This window comes from Scatophagus argus, chromosome 12, assembly GCF_020382885.2.
Source record: "Scatophagus argus isolate fScaArg1 chromosome 12, fScaArg1.pri, whole genome shotgun sequence".
Classification (NCBI taxonomy): Eukaryota; Metazoa; Chordata; class Actinopteri; family Scatophagidae; genus Scatophagus; species Scatophagus argus.
In genome coordinates this window covers 20,896,958-20,918,722 of record NC_058504.1, presented here as the reverse complement: position 1 = coordinate 20,918,722, position 21,765 = coordinate 20,896,958, and the positions used below count along the sequence as shown (strand labels likewise).

At 40.7% G+C, this 21,765-nt stretch overlaps 1 protein-coding gene across 4 annotated transcripts in view; it reads right to left on the bottom strand.

Annotated features, from left to right (window-relative positions):
• Positions 1-19,126, bottom strand: part of prom1a (prominin 1a) — a 65,017-nt gene extending 45,891 nt beyond the window's left edge. For 3 of the 4 annotated variants that reach the window (XM_046406513.1, XM_046406514.1, XM_046406516.1), the window contains exon 1: positions 18,478-19,126. In XM_046406513.1, the coding sequence (XP_046262469.1) occupies positions 18,478-18,706 (229 nt within the window). In that variant the 5' untranslated portion in view covers positions 18,707-19,126. The remainder of the gene's footprint in view (positions 1-18,477) is intronic. The other variant, XM_046406515.1, reaches the window with a different exon arrangement.
• Between the last annotated feature and the right edge of the window lie 2,639 nt (positions 19,127-21,765).

The following is a 21,765-nucleotide window of genomic DNA, read 5'->3' as shown; positions in this document are numbered from 1 at the left end:
ACCAGGGCTTGTAAATAGAGCGTGAACTCAGCTAGCCCACTTATTGAACATTCCTGTGTAATCTTGTTTGATTTTGACAGCAGAAAGTCAAGACAAATCAGATTCCATTCCATGTAAATTCAGCCTAACATTTGCAAGCATTTGTCTGCACTCTTTCCCTTAATTTACCTTCTGTGTTGTTCATCAAGGCTAAGAAAACATTAAAAACAAATCTTAATCAGGCCAGAGTGCACTTTAACTGATTTTTTATGCCTGGATTTCCTGCTGTCTGATTGATATCAGCAGATGTTTTTTCGCCTTTAGTTTGTTCAAAATATACAAACTGACAGCTCAGACTGACTGCCATCTGCATCCAGCATACAAAGCAAAGTCCAGTCATTTAAAAACCACATCAAAACTACTGTTTATACTGGTAGTATGGGTTTTAACTGGTCAAATGTGTGAGCTCTCTCTTCTGTGGAGCTACATATGAGAAGGAAGGGTTAGGGTTAAGAAAAATAGCACAAAATATGATATAAACATATATTACAGTGATATATAGGCTTCAGTCATTCGAGATTAAAGACTTGATTAAAGACAGACCAATAAAGTGAATGTCATGCTAAAGTGTGAATAAATTGAGTTTTGGTCTGCTTGACTTTATTTTTCCACTGATTCCACTAGGAACCAGTTTTCCCTTTAGCTAAAAGAAACAGAACTTCCATGGTAACCTCTTAATACTGAATCACATTATCACATTACCAATCACACTTTGCCAACCACATTATCAAAAGAAATTTACCCAAAAGTTTACCCCCCCCCAAAAAAGCAGCATCTGAACACGTGGTTCTCAGAATACTGAGATCAAACTATAAAACTAGGCAGAGCTGATCAGACATAAGTCAAGATTAGCGCATAGTCTCAAATGTTTTCAGAAACATCTTAGTGTTCTGTTCAGTTGTAAACGGTTAAACAGCTGATAACAACACTGTCACTGACAGACATCTCATTTGGCAACTCTTATCATCATTTTATTGTGTAGTGTGTGCAAGCTTTTTTTTAAAGTAAAAATGTCAAACATTCTGTAGTTACAGGTTAAAAAAATATGATTCTTTTTAAAAATAAAACTGTAATCCAAATGTCTTCTTGTTTTGGACTATTGGTAATTGGTGATAAAAGAAGCAAACTTGGGCTGTGAAAACTGTAACATATTATTCACTATTTCATGACATTTTCTGGACTAAACAAGCCTTTTGTGAGTGAATAAACACATCTATGCTCATACTCATCTATGCATTGATTGTCTGCATGTATTTGCCACAGAAAGGTTGGTTGATATTTAGCTACACTGCCAACGACAAAACAAAAAACAAAAAACAAACAAAAAAAAATGTAGCTTTGCATGTTTCTTTAAAATAGCTGAGACAACAGCACTGAGATCTAATTAACTCTCAGCATGCACACTTTCAAGCATGCATCATGCTTGATCAGATGAACTACACAGCAGCCGAGTAATCCACGGAGAGACCCTTTATAGTGTACCTTTGTCTATTTGACACTGTCATCCACAGCGACATGGCTTCATGTTTATGTCTGCTCATCTTTGTTCAGCTTGTTATCTTTGTTTAACTCCAGCTGTACTCTCTATCTGTACCCTCCTGTCAATTTGCTCTCTGCACGGTGTACAAGAATACTCAATGAAACAAATCGAAGCCAAATCTAAATCTCTCCCTAATTACTAAATCATTAGCCGGGGCTGTGTGTGCCCATATCTACCTTTATCCAATGTCTGCCCCAGTGGAAATTTGTCTTTAGCTACTTTAATAGCAAAGTACAAGTACATACACTACATGTAGCACAACAGAACATAAAATATGCAAAATGTATAACATATGATGGGCAACCAACTTCTACACATTTGCTGTAATAAAACGGGCAGGTGAGCTCAAGTATGATAACGGTTCTGCTGTTGTTCAGTTTGTGTTCATGAATCCTTTCATCATTTGATGGAATTCTTTTACAACATCCTGTGGTTGTTACTAAAGCTGTTGAGATGATTGACCTTTGTAAAGCCTGTGCTGATGCCCAAACAGCATAAGCTATTCAGGAATATCATGTAACATACAGTCTATTGTGTAAAAAGCCAATAACTGTGTACCTATGGGAGAGCAAAACCTTTTTCAAATAAATGTCATACAAAACGGATCCAGTTGACAAAGCTGCCTGGTGGGGATGAGACAAATGGTTGAGTGTTAAAGGGATTACAAAGCACTTTCTCACCATAATACTGTAAGGAAAATACACACATCCTGGGTTTTATTTTTCACTTCACTGGCTAACTTACCTGCAATGTTGGAAACCTTGAAATCTAAATTTTATGTGCTGCACTTATTTGAAGTCAATTCAATGGCCGATTCAATGCCCCCACTGGATGGGCAAAAAAAATTTGGGTGTGGTGGAGTGATTATGAGAGCTGCAGCTGCAAAGGCAATCTCCTGCCCCTTTGCTGACTTTGAAAACAAGAACAAAATTAAATACTTGCAACACAATAATGCTTAAAACTTAAATTAGGGATTATAAATTGATAATGTGAATTAAACCCAGTATCTCACAAGATCTGCTGTGATTAGTGCTGCGTGAAAAGATTCTCTTTCTGTTAAATCCTCACAGTCACCTGAAGGCAGCAGGCTGACACTTCTTGAGCTACAAACTGGACATGTTCTGTCAGAGTGTAACACTGTTACGAGTATAGTGCCATTATGCGTGGCCATCCACTGCATTAACATTCATTAAATCCTGTGCAAACGACACCAGACTGACATAAAATAACCACCTCTGACCACATCACGTGTGTAATTCAGCACTCTGCCTGTTAATATCTTTCCAAAAAATCTTTCCAAGTTTTTCAGGGTAATGAGAGTAGTTACTGGCTGACAGCATATTTGTTAATCACCACACCTTCAGATCTTAACTTCACCCAGCCCTTATGTACTGCATGATGCTGCACCTTCATGAATCAGAATAGTAGATGTGCTTGCAGGTGTCCACATACTCTGTGGCCCTGAGATGTAACCCTCTGCACTTGCACGACTAACATGGGGCCCTTATCAATGCTGTTAGGTGGACAAACTGTTAAATGGCATGCTGCTGTTACTTGCAGATGTGCACTTGCTACTACACACTAGACACTGCCGAAACTGAAAGCAGACAGTGTAAATAAGAAATAGAGAGAAGGAAAGGCTGAAAAAAAAGAGCTGGAGCAGGCTGAGACAGATGGACAAAGAAAAATAGCACAGTGAAAGAGTCAGCGGGAGGTGTAAAGGGATAGAGTGAATGCTAATAGAGAGGATGAAGGATACATAGATCGATAGAGAGATGGATTAATCTTTGGACATTTGGAAAGACAAGTAAAATTAAAGAGATAAAGTAAAGGTCAGGGAAGCACAGGTGTTCATGCCCCCGTGACTGGGCGTGCACTATTTACTGATGGCATTGTGGAAAGCAGAACCTGCACGGACTGCTCGGAAAAAGGAGGAAAAAATCCAATCAAGTTGCACCAAAAGCCACCAGCCGAATCAACAAAACTCTAATATTCCCCCCATACTAAGCCCCAGCAGTCGTCTGTGACAACACCCGTGGCTAAAAGGCTTATTAAAATAAATAAATAAATAAAGAAGTAAGCCTGGCCAAGAGATACTCTTCCACACCACAAAACTTCATTCAGCCCTGCTTGCTTGCTTGTAAAGCGTACGGTGCGACAAAGCAGCCAGCCAGTCGGGGATTTTTCCTGAACAGAGGGACGTTGCTGCCAACTACATGGATTCTCCCTCACAAAGTTATCTGAGGACACACACACAAACGGTCGAGAGCTCCATGTTAAGAATTAAATTCAGCAGGAGCAGTAAACACTAATGCAGGCAGGGAACTCTGCCTGGCCTTTCTGTCACATTATCCAGGCCTTTTGCTGGTGCTCTCATAACACAAAATTTTCATAGTGATGCATTTTATGTGTAATTGCTGAAATGAATCATTTTTATATTAACAATGGGTGAAATGACTCATATAGTGATCAGTTATTTATACTCTGCACTTTTCTCCTTTCTTGGTCGGGAATACTGCATGTGCAGTGTCTGTAAAAACAAGAATTTCCCTCCAGGGATTAATAAAGGAATTCTGATTCTGATTCTGAGTTATCACCTGACTGTGATTTTAATCAGCTCTCTGGGGCATTTTAGCATATTTTAGCTCACTGTTTTGGCTTTACATTCTGCAGCTTCAGTACACAACAGCGATTAGAGCTTATGGACCAAAACGAAGATAAAAAATAAGCCAAAGAAGATTTTCACTGTAATCACCGCATATGTCATGAGAATACGTTTTGCTTTTGAGTCATTTTGGGAGCCAGGACACCCTTTGACACCTTCAGGAGGTGTCATCAGGCTTCAGACTGCAGTCAGCCACAAAGCTTTTCTCAGGGTGCTGCTGTGAATAACTACTAAAAGAAGGGACTACAAGCAAGTGAGGAGCAATTCTTCATCCTTGTTGCTATGCAAGACAAATCTGAGTTATAGCGACTCTGTTACATCTGAATGGTATACCAACAGCACAAACTGAGCTATAATCCACTGATTTTACCCATAAGACCAGTTTACGAGTAATGTGGAATACTAATGCTACTCGCTGTGCCAATTGCATCTCCTCTGATGTTCTGAAGGAGCTTTAAGTCTGAAAAATAACCCCCTAACTTGGGTTTAGAGACTATACATTTTTAACAGAAAGGCTGTGTTACAGACTGGGGTTGTGGCATTTGAAAGATTGCATCACCAGAGGCAGGATAGCCTTGTCAATTTTAACCTGTGAGTCAGTCCCATAACCTTGTTAGAGTTGAAGGACTGGGGGTGGTGGTAAATCAGCTAAGGTTGTTTGGTAAAAAGCCCATAAGAAGAACAATGTTTGCTGCTAAGCTTGTAAGTAAAAACTATAACTGGTAGAAATAGCTAAATAACTACTATCCACACAGGGACAAGTACAAGATGGCTGACTCCTCTGATTGCTTTCACTCATGCTGCTCCTGAAAATCTGTAAATCCTGTTTTGGTAAATGTCTTCCAGTGAATGTTAGCACACAGCTGACTTGACATTTAACTGAAATATTTCAGATAAAGGAGAACAAGCATGTGTGTGTGTGTGTGTGTTTGTGTCTCAGGGGCTGACTGTTCGTATCAGAGCTCAGTTCCCTTGAGCTTGGTCTAAAAACACCTCCGCACAAGGTAAACACTCTGTTACCATAGAGTCTGTAACTATGGAGAAACAATCAGGCTTAACTTTACACATACAGCACACAGGAAAAGAGGGGACACACACACACACACATATACACTTACAAACCTACAGGAAGGAGAGGTATTTAATTTAAAACTGTATATCTTTTAGCTAGAAGACTTGGTAACGTTGTTCCCACAGATAACATTTGCAGAATTAAACTGAATCAAGAAGTCGAATGGGAGCAAGAGAGAGAGTTCATCATTCTTTGGTATCAATGATGGGGCAACTAATAAAAAAGGTATTAGTTGGTCTTGACGACTTAGCCTGCCATGAGAAATTTATCCCTCACATTTCAATTTAAAATGAACATTCCTACGGTTTTATTCTAAGTCTATTGTTAGATATTGACGTCAATGCATGCACATGAATGCCGGGGGACTGTTCTTGCATACAATAAATGTACATATGTGTGGGTGCAGAGCACTTTACTGTACCCTCCCATGTGAACAGCTGAGTCTCCTGGCTACATTCACAGCTGGAGTCCCTCACTGCACTTAACTCTGTTTTTACACAGGAGCCAGATGAGCTCCATGAAAGAAAAGAAACATCCACATGTCTCATCTGCATGAGCCCACTTACACATGTTTAGGGAAATGTAGTTAGTGTGACTCACTGCTGTAAACACAATCCAGTCTGCACATTAATAAACTTGACAGTCTCTGCTCAGTCATCTCATCACATCGATAGATAGAAATGCATTACAGACAAGACACACACACACAGATAAAAATAAATCTTGGTGACATGACAATGACACTAATAAAGAACATTATATTGCAATCTTGACTAATGACTATGTGAATTGGCAATATGAATTGTGTGTGCCTCTGGGCTTCAAAATAATACAAATCATGTAGACTGCAGATGGTTGTCCATAACAGTACTGTAAAGAACTTAATCTGTCCAATTTTGAGAAGTTCAATTAAAAAGTACGGTTGAACAAGGACTCGGCTGAAACGAGCATTAAATGTGATGAAGGAAAATCCTCACTGCGTAGCTGACTGAAGTTCATTCATTCAAGTTTATATGAGACTGAAAGGACTGCAACAGATTTTTTTTGGGGGGGGGGCAAACCACATAACTGGACAGTTTGTTCAGTCTTGAGGCCATTTATTTTGTACTGTATGCTTACACACACACTACAGACTTATTTAAATTAACCAGCGAGGATCTTAGCTGCAGTTCTGCTTTTCTTTTGTGTCACATAAATAAAATGTTTTTCAAATGAGGACCTCAATATGCTCTAAAGACCTTGTCAAACCATCAAACATCATTTGAACAGGACTAGGCTACTTACATCACCGGTCGTGTGTAAAACCCAGTGAAATGCTACAAAGACCTCAGAGCAGGGAATGTTTGCAGCCTTATCCCCATTTGTGTGATTCATAATGCAAAAACTACGAAAACAGACAAAAAACAACACAGAGCTCTTCAGGAGATGATTAGACAGTGAGACATCAAGTAAAGAGATTGTTTGAAGCCATATCGTTGAGCCAAACACCAGATCTTCTTAGAATCTAACCCTTGAACCATGATCATCTTGTTACACGCCTGCTATACTAACTTTCAGGCTAAGCACTCATTTGAGAGGCCAGGGACAAAAGGACAAGTGGTCTGCAGTGCAGTCTGGTCAGCATGTTGACCGCTGAACAGAGCCAAGAGGATTGGCTCTGCAGCCTGGTCCAGGTAAACAACATCCCAGATTACCATCAGCTAATCAAGTCTGAAGCCGTATTGTGAAGGTGAAGATGACCACATACTGGCTAGACACAGACTGATCTACACCACTTCAGATCAATGTTACTTTTCTAGACTGAACATACTTGACATACAGTTTGTCACTGAGAGCTACATTACAGGCCCAAAAAAGGCTCTCTGGTTTGTGACGAGGTCATGTGACCCGTCCCACTCAGGGGGACTTTCTCTGCACCGCTGAGAGAAAGCTTCAAGCTTCTTTCGAAGGGATTTGATGAGCGACAACAAGGCTGAATGGCATGTTGCAGAGGAAGATTTAGAGTAGTTGTTTGCGACATTGGCAGGTTGACTCCTTACCGCCACACATCTGCAATTACAACTCACCATGTCCCCGAGTGGGCTTGTAGCGGGCACCACTGCGCCCACCAATGAAGCGGAACGAGGGGACAGAGAATGCATGACTTGCCATCCATTCAGCAGGACTGAGCCGCTCGCCTCGCCTCTCCTGCTTGGCTACCCAGGCCTGACCCAAATATGACATCCCCGAATGAGACACGGCTTCAGCAGCATCCGGGGAAGTGGCAGCTCTTACTCCAACATACTCCCTCTATTTATTTCTTTTACCCATTCTTTTTTTGTGCTTCTTTAAATAAGCTGATATTTTCTTCAGCCTTTCTGGCTCCAGTGATCTTTTGATTTTCGTCTCTGCCTGTGCTTTCACTCTGTCTGACTTTGCCACATTTCTCACCTGCTCTGTCAGATAGCTGGGAGCTTAAGCTGATGGTGGCATTATAATATTACCTTGAAATGTCTCAAACGTTCAACTTATCTTAATGCCATAGCTTTTATCTCCCTTTACGTGGTCTACTAATGTGCCAGGGCCCTAGTGAATGCAGCTTTCTAAATGAGATGCATCACTTTCAGAATCCAGGAGCTGCTTGTTCAGTCTATTGATCTACTTCCTCTTTGTTCTGCAGGAACACATTTCAAGACTCAGTGACACAGTGAATGACCTTTCTCTATGAAATGTGGAAAATGTATCAGGCAACACACTGTGATGGAGTCATGCAGAGCTTTTTTAATTCAACAATTAACCCTGTATGGTCTAAGTAAAATGCAGCCAAAGCTGTATCAATGAAAAAAGGATCTCTCATTATCAAAGTGTTTCCTTGATGCACTAGTCATTTGAAAATCCTTCACAAGTAACTAAACACCTCTTAACTTTTGAACTGACAAGATTAATAGACAAAGGGGTTTTTGGTTTGTTATTTGAGAGCTAATTAAGCTGTTAGAATAGGGGGTCGTGGAGTCTGTAACACTGCTCATCTTGAGCTCTTGTTTGAAAGAGAAATGTGGAAGGTACTAAAAAGGAATCAGTAGTGCTGGCAAAGTGAGGAAGAATGTTATCAGTGTCTGCCATGTACTGTGTTTCATTTGAGGATTCCTTTTTGAGGCAGTACCCTTCAAACTTTGAGGTATATAAATACATAGTATATGAATACATTGGAATATTTTTTTCTTAAATTAGTTTGCTCTTACCTTTAAAATATTTATATGTAAAATTATATTAAATTATTGCTACCTCTTATACCAGTTCAGGCAGAGTTGCCAGCAACTGATCTGTCAATCATAGTTCACAGATTTCAGCTCTAAAATAAAATAGCCTGTGTGTTAAACTGTCACCCTATTCTCATTACTTCATCACTGAGTGGGTATTTAGACCAGTTACAGCCCTCTGCTGAAAGTCAGGAATGGAATGGAATATTCAGAATTAGATTTTCACAAGATTACCCAACAGGATTGCTGTGTTTTCCTTACCTTAGAATGAGGCTTTTATATCTACAGCTTGAGTGGCTTTGGTGGGACTAATTGCCTCAGGTGCCAGTGACACAATAAAATACAATGCAGGATGAACAAGAACACTGCACAGTTGTTACATTGTTACAAGGAAGGATTTTCACAACTCTGGAAAGTTATTGTGGTGGTAATTGTGTGATCTTTTAGCACAGTGATTGTGAAGTTTATTGTAGATAATACAACAGGAGAAATCTGGTGGTAATGTTACAGGTCATTTGTGGTGGCACCGATTGTGGTCCGTCTGTCTGTCTGAATGCAGTCCATGAATGCTAGTGAGGTTTAGGGTTCTCTTGCTGAAGGACTCCTGAACAAGACACATGCACTGTTGTGACAGAGATCTGACCTCTGACTTGACTGTAATGATTGTGTCATTACTGAGCACTGCCCTGAGTGCCAAGCCACTCGTAAGCAAACATTTGATGATCCCATAAACAACAGAAGTCTCATAAGAGTCTAAGGGAGATATAATTGCTTAATAGACTGTAATAGCTCAATAAAACTGCAATAAACTGTGCAGAGCCACAATTTAGAACAATCCTCACTTTGTTGACTGCCAAATAAACTATTGTCTCCTTCTTCCTAAACTTTAATTTGTCCAGGGCAGTATAGTATTCTCAGTAAGGACTTCTTTCATGTCCATGCAGTTGAGACTTAGCATGTTTGCACGGCTTAAAAGCATGAAGTTTATCTTTTAAATTTAGGTTGACTTTGGTCAGTTAAAGGTGAGAGAAATGTTTCCTGTTTGAAGCTGAAATAGGGTTGAACTACTGGCTGCTGCTTGTCCCCATCTTTACTTTCCAAAGAGCTTTGTTGATGTTAAGCGGCTGCCCATCTCAAGCTGTGTCTCCTCCATTAAATCAATCTCTTTAAACACATGAGTTGTTTTTCAGTTTGGTAACATCATGCCAATTTTAGGAAATGATCGTTTTTCATCTGTTCTTCGGGTGGTCTTGGAGAATGTTTTGTAGTGTTTGTTTGGCTTTGAAACATAATTAAATAGGTGAATAATCACTTTGAAATAAATCTGTTCATTTCCAACGGGCCACCTCGGCTGGCTGAGCCTTTAGAAAGACTAATCCCAGATTTGTGGATCCATTTCAAGAGTAACAACATGTAGCTAAAGGCTATCTTTTCACAGGACTGGAGCTACATTCAAGGAATTTAAGTGCTGCACAATGTTTCGTTTTGGACTTTGATTATGCAGTGTGATCTTCTCTCACAAAGCTGGGACGGCAGCATCTTAAATGTACAAGAAGCCGATGTGTGACGAAAGCGTTACCAGTTTGTATCTCTGACCTGCTATTCACTTGTGGAAATGAAAAGTATGTTGTTTGCAAAACACAATACTACAAACCATGTGACGATTCTGTTCACCCACCACTGAACGTTTATGTGGCACAGATTAATAAGCTTATTGTTTGGCACAGTAAATTTGGCTGCAAATGAATATTTTCACTATCTATTAGTCTACCTACTTTTTTTTAAAACAGTGAACTGTTTAAAGTGTATAATGTAAAGAAACAGTGGAAAGTAGCCCATCACAGTTTCCCCCATGCCAAAGATCTTTATATTCAGTACCAACAAAGCGAGATCAACTTTTCCTGCTAACACGAACAATTAATTGATCATCAAAAGAGCTTTTAAAGGTTGCTTTTCATGGCATTGTTTAGCCATATGCCATAATATAATCAAAATATATTACAGCCTGCCGTAAGCTATTGCTTAAATAATGTGTGTGTAACTGCTGAATAATAGGAAAGCACTGGGGTATGCAGTTCAGCCAATATGATAAAGATACATATTTTGTTTTCCCTTTGTTTGAAGGAACTCACAACATGCACTATGATAAAAACACACCTTATCTGTGGGAGTCCACACAGACAATCCTCCAGTAATAAATTATCTGCAGACATGAGCAGAAAGATGGAAACTTGTGAATGGTGTGTCAGTTCTGCATGCAGTCACCTGCAATGGCCTCCTCGGCTCTGTGCTGCAGTGACACATTGCTTCTGGCAATCAGCTGACATGATGCTGTAGGCAAGTAAGGCTGTGCATGTGTGTGTGTCCTGAAGCGTCCTCGTGCCAGCGGCCATCACTCTCATTGCAGTGACATGACTGCATGTGACAGTACGAAAACACTGCAGAGGAAACATATACAGCACATTTTTCCATGCAGATCCTACTATAGTATGGCACAGGGTCAAATTTATTTATGCTATAGGATGAATTTTCTTTTCTTGGATTGTTAGATGATATCATACAACCCGTGTGGTCATGCCTTAATGAATCCTTCCACAATCACATTTTATCTTGTTCAGTAACAGATGGAAGCTGAGAAAAGTCTAAAATATTGAGGACATGAGTGCCTTCATCACACCCAGACATGTTTGTGTTCACAGCCTCCAGGCTGCTATCCAATCCTACAGAAGAGTGGAAAAGCAGCCACATGATCCCATTTTCTCTGTGTCAGAATCGGTGGATGTCACATCGACAACAATGAAGATTTATGTTTCCATTAACCGTTTTTGAGCAAACATTTGAGACGTGATACAGAGGGAGCTGGACCAAATCCATCAGGATCTGATCATTAATGGCCACATGAATATTGTTGTTTTGTCAGCTAATGTTGCCCAAATCTTAGCCTGCTAGAAAACAGGGAATATGCTTTAGCAATGCTTTAATATGAAAAGTACAACTGGCACCTTTTTCTTCAAGTATGTCAGGTGGTACCCAAACCTGTAGATATTGTAACATTTGGCCACATTCAAATTGTTAAGAACTACATAGCCTCCTAATTCATTTAAGTAAGACCACTGCGGGTGTTTGTGCAGAGAGCTCTTAAAAGTTCAGCTTCATCCATGAAAAATGTTGATCCTGACATACTATTTGCCAGAGGAAATGTCATCCAGCAGCGCGCTGCATCAGTCAATATGTGCATGTTTTTTGTGATGTTTTTGCATCGTCTGGAAGGGTTCCATCCCAGTGACCACAACATGTTAGTTAGGAAGTTAAAGCAGCATGTTTGCGAAGTTAGATCTTTACATTTAGCCTACATGTTTTTTTTTTAATGTTTCACTAACTAACTAATGAACCCTCTGATTGCTTCAGTTATTATCAGGAAGCAATATCAAATTATATACTGTGATAAATATCGGTATTGATCAATATGGAAAGAATTATTGTGATCACATTATTTATAATATTGCCCAGCCATAGGTGTAGCTACTTAATTTTCACATCATGAACAAACAAATTATACAGTTATGCCAAACATTATGATAGCAAATTTAAACCCTTTGGGGGCCCATCACAGCATCTAATGATAATCTCCACAGATGTGCCCGTCACTGAAGAAATCACTAATTAGGAAAATGTTTGGCTAGAAAAATAATGACTCATGACACTTTCCCCCTTTTTTTTCTGACATTATAAGAATGCTTTCAGCTATTAGATTTGTCTTTGCAGTCAACCTCCTGCACACAAATGTCAAAGTTCAGGATCAGCAACAGACTCACATGCTCAGGACAGGCTCAAGGACACTCCAGCAGAGCAGATGCATGCTGTCATGGTGCTTAAGTCCCCACCATTCAGCTGAAGACACTCTGGTTAATTACTTTACAACTACAGCAGGACAGCAGTGCCTGTAGCATCTACTAGTCATTCATGCAATGAATGACCTACAGGAACACTCAAAACTCATTATCTCTCACCAGATTCTTATTTTGGCGTTTTGGCACAGTCAAAATGGACCCTGGAGAGTTGATGGTCTTACCTGTGTTTACGGTTAAAACACCACAACCAAACCAAAGTGGGATGCTGACAACTTTTCCCTCATCTGCATAAAAGTTCTATTATCCGGCTGCACAGTAGGCTCCAAAATGAACAAGCAACAAAGCATGCAAAGCTGGTAAATTAAGATTTGTTGGGTAAATTACAGTGGGCCAACTGTGCCACCAGATTCATTTTGAGACAGTTATTTTCTTTATGGAAAAGTCTTGTGTTAATACTTGTACAGAAAGCTGGTTAACTGAACAAAATCAAAGCACACAGCTGAAGACACAGAACCTCGTCTGTTCTTGACATTTCCACGTCAGCTCTAAAACGCCGAAAGGCACTGTGTGCAGACTAATCCACTGACAGTGATTCACCATGCTTATAATTTGGTTCTTGTTTAATTTAATGGGCTATAATGATGTTAATAGGGTTTTTGGAATAGATTATAAGCACAACTGTGATAACATGTCCTAATTTGGAGAACTACAGGATGCGAGAGTGATTGTTTTGGACTCTTTAATACACCTGAGTTTTGAATGAGAGGTTCTAGAGCATCGTCCACACTGGAAAGCCTGCGTTACAAACTCCTCGGTCAGAGTTTGAAAACAGTGGCAAGTCAAACGATACAACTACATTTCACAAATGATCCTGTCTGCATGTCAGTCCTTTGGCAAGACATACTGTTCCCAGTGCTGCCACTGGTGTGTGTGTAAATGGGATAGAAGCACGATAAATGAAGCCAATTACACCTGGAGACCACCCAGTACAGCTGCATCTGCCGGTCACTGAGCAGCTGCACTGGAGCTACTGCTGCTGCTTTCACTTCCCCCACCTCATCATCCAGTTTCTCTACGCTTTAGGCCACTACTGCTTTTTGGGGCTTAACCAACTAAAAGTTTAGATATTTTGTCCTCTGAGGCATCAATTCTTAACATTTGTTTTTCAGCATGCCTTTTGTGTAGTGTGTAATTGCATTATTAATCACTGGAATAGCAATTTAATAGTTAACACAGCACACAGTATTTACATTTACCTTAGTTATTTAAGATGGTATCTTATGTGCAGACTCCAGACCTTATGGTGCTATACACCCAGACAGGAAGAGAGAAAACTGAAGAGCGTTCAGCAGCATAAACATTCGAGGTCAAAGACTGATTAAAAATTTCTCACCATTATAGTTGGGATTTATCAGCGTTTGACATTAAAGTCTCTTTCTTTGTCGATATTTCTTCTTCAGAACATGAAAGACGTTACACCAAAATGTCTTCTACTTTATAATTCCAGTACATCTCTGATGCACATCATGAGAAATGCTTCATCTCTGCTTTGTCCTTGGTAAAAAAGAAAAAAAAAACCTTTTGAAGTGTTTCTCTTCAGTTTCTTTCATGTCTGTGCGTCCTTCACTGAACACCAAAGAACCCTTTATGCCTCAGTGCTGTGAAAACACACTCTGGACTTCCTTTTGATGAGTGTTAAATAAACATGGCCTGAGATCATATAACATCAGCTGTATGAATTTACCTTGTCAAGCTGTACCACAGAAAATGCTGCCACCAATCGCACCAGTGCAGCGAGACACATGCAAGTCAGACAGGTGGGTCAAAACACACCGGCCGTGATGGCTGCCTCTGGGTTTCCTTGGCAACCATTTCTGGTCTTGAATTAATGTCAGCTTTTCACCAGTCCTCTGTTATGTGACTTCCACCTAGGTGTGGTTTCTTGAAGAGAGGGAATAGAGACGCTAATGAGAAAACACTCTCCAACAGGGATGTGCTGCATGACGGCTGCTGGCACGTCTCCTCAGTCGTGCTCACCCACAGGCGTGAAATGATACTGTTAAAACGACAGAAGGAGCTTAATGCACCTCTATTCTCCAGTGATGGTTGACTTACACCAAGATTAATTAAAAGACTTGGCAAGATGAGAGACCTACAATATGTTAATGCTTTTATTAACTCGTTTGGGGAGAGAAATGGATGAAAATAAATGGCTTCGGGTGTGTGACCACCTGCAGTCATGTTTTGACACTGCTAACTGACTGCAAGCAAACTGGACAGGAGCGACCGAAAAATAAATCCAAATCTACACTTGCTTCCATGTGAAATGTTGGCGTATGTACTATTTGAAAACTACAAAGAGTACTACTTTGATCCGTACCACAGCTGCAAATAACAATTATTTTCATTATCAATCAATCTGCAGATTGTTTTCAGGATTAATCGATTAATTGTTTAATCTGTAACATCTCAAAAATTTGTGAGAAAATTCACAATTTCCCTGAGATGAGTGACATCTGCAAATCGTTTCTTTTTTCTTTTTTTTTTTTTTACAAAAGAAACCCAAAGATTTAAATGACGAAAAGAAAGCAGCAAATCCTTACTTGTAAGAACACCAAATATTTAACACTTTTACTTGACTGAAATAATTTATCAATTATCAAAACAGTCAGGAAAAAAAAAGGTTCTTTCGATCCACTAATCAATTAATCTTGCTACTCTAATCCACAGCAGCTGCATCGATGACTAAATGAATATCCAGCAAAACATACACACATATTAAAAGAAAATCCCAACTGAACATCTTTTCATTCCATGCTTGATCACTGACAGACTTTATAATTTAGCCAGAAGTCTCCATCGAGCTAGCTCACCGTGGCTACAAATCACCAGCAAAATAACTTCAAATCCATCAGTGATGCAGCCTGAGAGAGAACAGAAAACACTCATCTTCCTTCATATTAAACTTTTCAGCTGTCTTCCCGCTGCACTGCGAGGTCAGCACCGGGTCTCACTCGTTCTTCTGAGGCAGACCAATAAATTAGCAACATAAAATGAGAAAAATCACACACACACAAATACAGCTTGACGAAGCCAGCCAAATTCCGTATTTCACGTGTGAAAATGGCTTGTGATCCTGGCATGTGGCGGCTGTGTGGTGGTGAGAGTGCGAATGGGCGCCGGGGTGGTGGCGGCGCTGTGGAGAAAAGGAAAATGTTGGAGAGAGTATGTCACTCTTCATTTACTTTGTGCGGGTGTCAGTGAGACACAATAGCTGCTTTGCTAATAACACGTCCTTCGAGCTCGGAGCCAGCGCGCCGTTTAATACAGAGAATGAACGTGTCAGTCGACTGCGTCTGACATTCATTAGATTACAAAAACATTTTTAGAATGTAAAATGTCGTGCTGTGATCGTGGGAGACGTGATGATGGAGGGTCACTAATTACACAGTGACATAATGTTCAACCATTGAGTTGTTTCCAGGGTTGGACCAATACATCAGGCTGACACTAACAGTGATGTTATCTTCTTTACTGGGATTAGGGCTTTGCACACAATTCTTTTTTAAAGCCTTCTGCCATATTACATAATCTTGAACAGAAAGGAGTTTGCTCAGCCGTCAGTTGTCTGTTGATATACAAGTTGTGTATCTTACATGATGTTGTCCATAGTGCTTTGATGACTACAACTACTGGCGTACAGTCAAGAGTATCAAAGTTTTTTGGCACTAGTAGCTTTCATTACTAACAGATAGAACAGAGGGATGATGGGACATCAGTATTTCCCCTGTAATTGTACAGGAACCCACATCAGGCCAAAACTAACACAGAACATCCATTCACTCGTGTATTTTGAAATTTTATTTTGGAATTACAGGTTTGTTTCCACTTCCTCCTCTTTCCGTTCTCTGGCATGTGTTTCTGCTGTTGTTAGCAGTGCAGAAGCGTGTCCACACACTGACGATTTTAGCTTAGCAGCTACAGTGAGGATTTTGGTTTATAAAGGGGCGTAAATTACATCTTTTCAAATTAATTTGCCTTCCGGAGACTTGTAGCACAGTGAACAAGCTGTAGAAATATCTTGTGAACTAAGAAACTTCACTTGACTATGCATCAGTGTGTGAGTAAATAATAACTGAATTTTCATTTTTGGGTGAACTGTTCCTTTAAAGGCAGACTATTTGCTGCATTTGTTTGTGGATTATGGACTGTTTTCTTGAATAAAACGAATAAAAACAGCTGAAGATGTCACTTAGGATTCCAGTTTTGACAGGCATTTTTCACAACTTTCTGACATTTTTCAGACTTAACGATTATGAAAATATTCAAAAGAAGAAAATAAGTAGCCCTAATATCAAACTAATCCAGCTGTCATTAATCTGTTCGCAGTGAGAGATGTGTATTGTGTGTATTTGCGTCACTAAACTTCAAGAGCGATGTTGCTGTTGAGTCCATATGCCATTTTTGGTTTTTTTGGATGTATGAATGTGTGATTTGATGAACAGTTAGTAAGAAGAACAATTTCTGCAGTTTTTTCTTCCCCCGTTGAGTGCTCCGCGATTAATTCTTTAAATGTCTGCTGGAAGTAAAGCTAACTCTGCGGTTTACCACAGGCTGAAGTGAAGAGACACCCACACCCACCCAGCCTAAACAGAGCTCCACTCTGACATCAGTGCAGCCTCGGGTTACAAACCACTGCACTGGAAACTACTTGCAGATTCTTTTCTAGACATCTAATATATTTTAATGTTTTGTTTCCCAACAAACGGCACAGTGCAGAGGGGCTTCTACGTGTTCTTATAGGAATGACAAGCTCTGCAAGTCTCAAGGGTTTGCTGCAAACCAGCCTGCATTCATCACAACAGAGCTGACAGATCACTGGATTTGTGCTAAATATGCATGCATGCATGCACTATTAATATGTAGACGGCCTTTGCTTACTCCAGCTAAAGTCTGATGAACCCAAAAAATGACAATGAAATCCTCTGGGCTTTCTCATCTAAAAGAAACACATCACAACAGCCGTGCAAGGAGCGTAAACAGGCCGCTTCTCTGCTGACGTGCGTACGAACCAACAATTTCCACATGATTTCCATTCATTTTGGTGGGTGCACCCATGAATGAACTGACAACTGCAGTGAGCAGCGGTCTGTTCCGTAGGATTAGGACCACGAGCCCCCGAGTGCTGGTGACAAACTGGAAACTAAAAGGCCAACAACATATGGCGCAGGGGCTTATGGGATTAATCAATTAACAAGGTGACTCAGAGAGCTGCTAATCTGCGAAATGTTCCAATGGAGTACGGACACTGTGACGCATGGAGGGGAGCGCGTCTTTTGAGCACCCACGACCCAGTTAAACACACACACACACACACATCATGTGTGTATAACAGTCAGCTCTAATTGTGATGAACGTAGATCTACGAGCGTAGAGGCTTTGTGGGTGCTCACATTCCCATTCACTCACTCAGGCTAAAAGAAAGAAAGAAAGAAAGCGTATAAACCAGTGATTACGCACGTGATGTTGTCAGCAAGAGGTTCACTAAGCGACATCACCTCGACACAAAGTGCGGAACGGAGGGACGTGAAGCGCAGAGGGGCTACAAATGCGCGTGTGGACACATTTTCACGCGATGAGACAGAAGAAAAGCCGGATGTCATCGGTCAAAACGAGAGCCGTTGATTCAAAGTCACTCATGGGAACTGATTTAAACGTGCTTCTATGCATGCAGAGTTTTGGTTCATCAAAAAGTGGCAAAAAAAGGAGATTTGACGGGATACAATTAATCTTGAGTTGGTGATATTCCCAAAACCAGCCAGTCCCACAGGACAACCAAACAGCATGCTGTCCTTGATGAGTTCAGAGACATAGCCTAGGTGCTGAGACACATAACAGCCTACAGTAACAGTTCACAAGTAACACAGTCAGACCAAATGAATGTCTCCAAAGTGATTATCCCCAATGTATTCCCTGGAAGTGTCACACACCGTTTTTGCTGCCTGTCCCAAACACATTCCCCAGGGATTTCATTTGTCCTCTATACAGAGACACTGGCTGAGGATGCTTACCTTGTGGGAAGGCGTTGGGTTGCACGACGTACAGAAAAGCTTGCACCATGTGGAACAGGATCCCTATCGGTCCCGGTTCGTAATGGGCCAGTGTCTCGTAAACTCCCGAGGGCACATAACCGAAATCCAACTTTCCCGGGGGTGGGAGTTTACGCGGCTCCGTGTCTTGTTGGAGTTCGCCGGACGCCAAAAGCACCCACAGCAGCAGGAGGACCCCGGTCTTCCACATCGCTCTTAAAGGAGACCCCGATAGGCCGTCAAACTGGAGTGAAATAGCTCACCCGAAGAGGAATATGAGCAGGAATGTGACTGTCTGGACTCTTATCTGCCTTATCAATGGGGGAGGGAGACACAAGGGGAAGGGGCGAGAGTAAAAAGTGTCCAGATGGATGGACCGCAGCTTTTTTAAGTCCTGCTGCCCACGGAGACACTCGTGACGAGCATGGTTCCCCGCGGTCTGAGGCTCCCTCACGGACGCAAGCCGGGTGATCTTCTCCCCCGTCTCTGGTGTTCGATGTGCTCAGTCCCACCGAGATGAGCGCGCCTGTCGCTTCCACTCCAGCAGCATCTGTGCGCACGAGGATGCGCTGCGTCACGGGAGCGGGCGGGAGCGCGCGCATCCATCACATCTATACGGGGATGACTGGTCCAGAGGGAAGCGCTCCTCCTGTCGGGGAGAGGAAGAGGAGGGAGAAGAGGAGCATCTTGTATTACAGTATCTCTGATTTCTCCAGACTCTATACAAACAATCTGCGAAAAAACAATTATCATTCATGACCGTCATAAGCAGATAAACAACGTTCAGTCTGACAGAAATCTTTCAGGGAAAGACGTATGCAGTGGTGGAATGTAACGAAGGACATTTACTTAACTACTGAGCTGAAGTAGCCGACAATTATGAGACACTTGCAAACAATGTTGAAAGAAGTATTAAGATTCTGTTCTTCAGTCACAATACTAGCCTGCAGAAATACACTGTAAAGGTCCTTTTTTTCCCAAAAGTATAACCAGAAAGCATTAAAGTATCTCAATAAGTATTCATTATGCAGTCAGGGAGGCCCCTTTCAGAGTGTAATATTATCACACAATATCACTGATGCATTGACATGTGAGCAGCATTTTAATGTTGTTGTCAAGGTGGAGTCACTTTTAATTGAACTCGCTGATAGATGTACAGAGTCAGCCAAAATAATGTATACACACATCAGGAAAAGAAAAACATGCATAAATATTTAAAGTACTTCTATACATATAGATACCTCTTTCGAAGTTTGATCAAATTACAATAACACTGTGTACTGTTGTACGATGTTTTCTCTACAGATGGCATTATCCTTTTTTCCTGATGTGTGTATACATTATTTTGGCTGACTCTGTATATGCATATTGCATTTGATGTTCATCATGTTTTCTTTGGAATACAACGTACTCCATTTCCATCCGAAATGTACTGACAGAAGTATGAAGTAGCATAAAACTGCAATATTCATGAAATGTCCTAGAGAATTGTGAGAACTGCACTTCTTGAATAAATTTACTTTATTTCCCATTTTACTCCATTGTGACTCACAGGCAAGCAGTTAATGGCTGAATCAATGTATGGATGAATGGAACAGTATGTTAAATAGGTAAAATTAGTTTCATCTGAACCAGTTAACTTTGGTGCTGACACGAGCACATTTGACATTTTAAGATAAGATAGGCGTTTATTAGTCCCACAGTGGGAAACTACACAAAAACACATTCACAGGATCTCATGATTTTAAAATTATTGGCAGCAAGAAGCTACTGTACTGCACTATAGGTACATTTATTGTACATTGAAGTACATTTTGTGTATAAATCTTTTGTAACATTTTGAACATGGAACTTCTGGATTACTTTTGCATTTTAGTTTTACTGCTTTGACTTGAGAAAATCAAATAATCAAACAATTAGTTTATTATACAAAGAAAATAAATCAGTAGATTTGAAAGCTTATGATGACAGGAAATTGTCCTGTCTTCCCAACCTTTGACCCCCCCCTCCTCCTCCACCCAGAGGGCAGACAGAGGATACCTGAGGTGCAGCCCAGAGGGGTGATGTGATTGGCGGAGTAGCGATCAGGTGGGCTCTGCTTTGGTCTCTTTGCACAATAGCATCCTTGTCCCCTCTCTGGAGCACATGGGGCCCCCTGGCTCCGGGAGACAAGAGGGACTCCTGTTGGGAGACCTTTGATCACTACTTCTGAGCACCTTTCTTCACTGATCACACACAATTGTTAGACCTGCAGAGGGGCAGATGGGACTTTGTGGCTTCTCATGCAGTGAAGAAGTGCAACCTCTGTGGGCTGAAACAAAGAAATAAGATTTTTTAGAACATTTTCTTTGCCAAAATGCAGTCAGGGCTACTAAGATGAATTCATTTACTTGGTTGCAGTTATTGCACTTGTCTTTCTCCTGGTCATATATTTGATGTCAGTTTTCTTTTTGAAGTTAGGTCTCTCTTTGAGACATCATCTCAAAACTCTGATGTAAACTGGACTCTGTCTGAGTACTATTACCGTATTACTGCAGTAGTCCTGTCTTGAAACAACTCCATGGTAGCTGTGACAGAGCTGAAGCTCGTCTCAGTCTTCAGCAGTATAAGGGGATTAGCCCTCTAAGAATGTCTGCTGCAGATTTACTCTACCTGACCTCAGCTCCTCAACAGATACTGCACGGCTCAGCTTCTGGACAGGAGAGAATGTACGGCTTTACAAAAAAACACAAAAATGAAATGTATGCTTCCAGGAAGCATGAAATATGGAGATTCATGTAGTTTGACAATAGCAAATCTTTGTCCACTTAATATCTTCTTCTGAGCTTTTAACCATATCACCCACTGCCTCTCAGCAGATGGAGTTTTCTCAGTTGTCATGGAGATAAGTTTACATGCAAACGCAGTAGCAGTGATGATTTCATCACATAAGCTCATTTGACTAAACAGTCCCGACAGAAGATCATTCAACCATATCACAGAGTGTGTGATGCAATCAGTGGCCACTTTATTAGGTACACCTCTCCAACAGAGGGTAGACCCAGAACTGCCTGCATGCAGTCCAGCTCTCCTTGCTTTTACGCTTTGAGTCGCCACATTATTGGTCATTTGCACAGGGTATTTAATAAAATGGGCATGTTATCTATTTTAACTTTTAAAATAAGCACAAAATAAGCACATATGTATATGACACAAGAATCGCACATTTAAACGTATGAAACACAATTTCATATGTTTACAAAAAACCCATATTGCCCATGTGATAGCGAT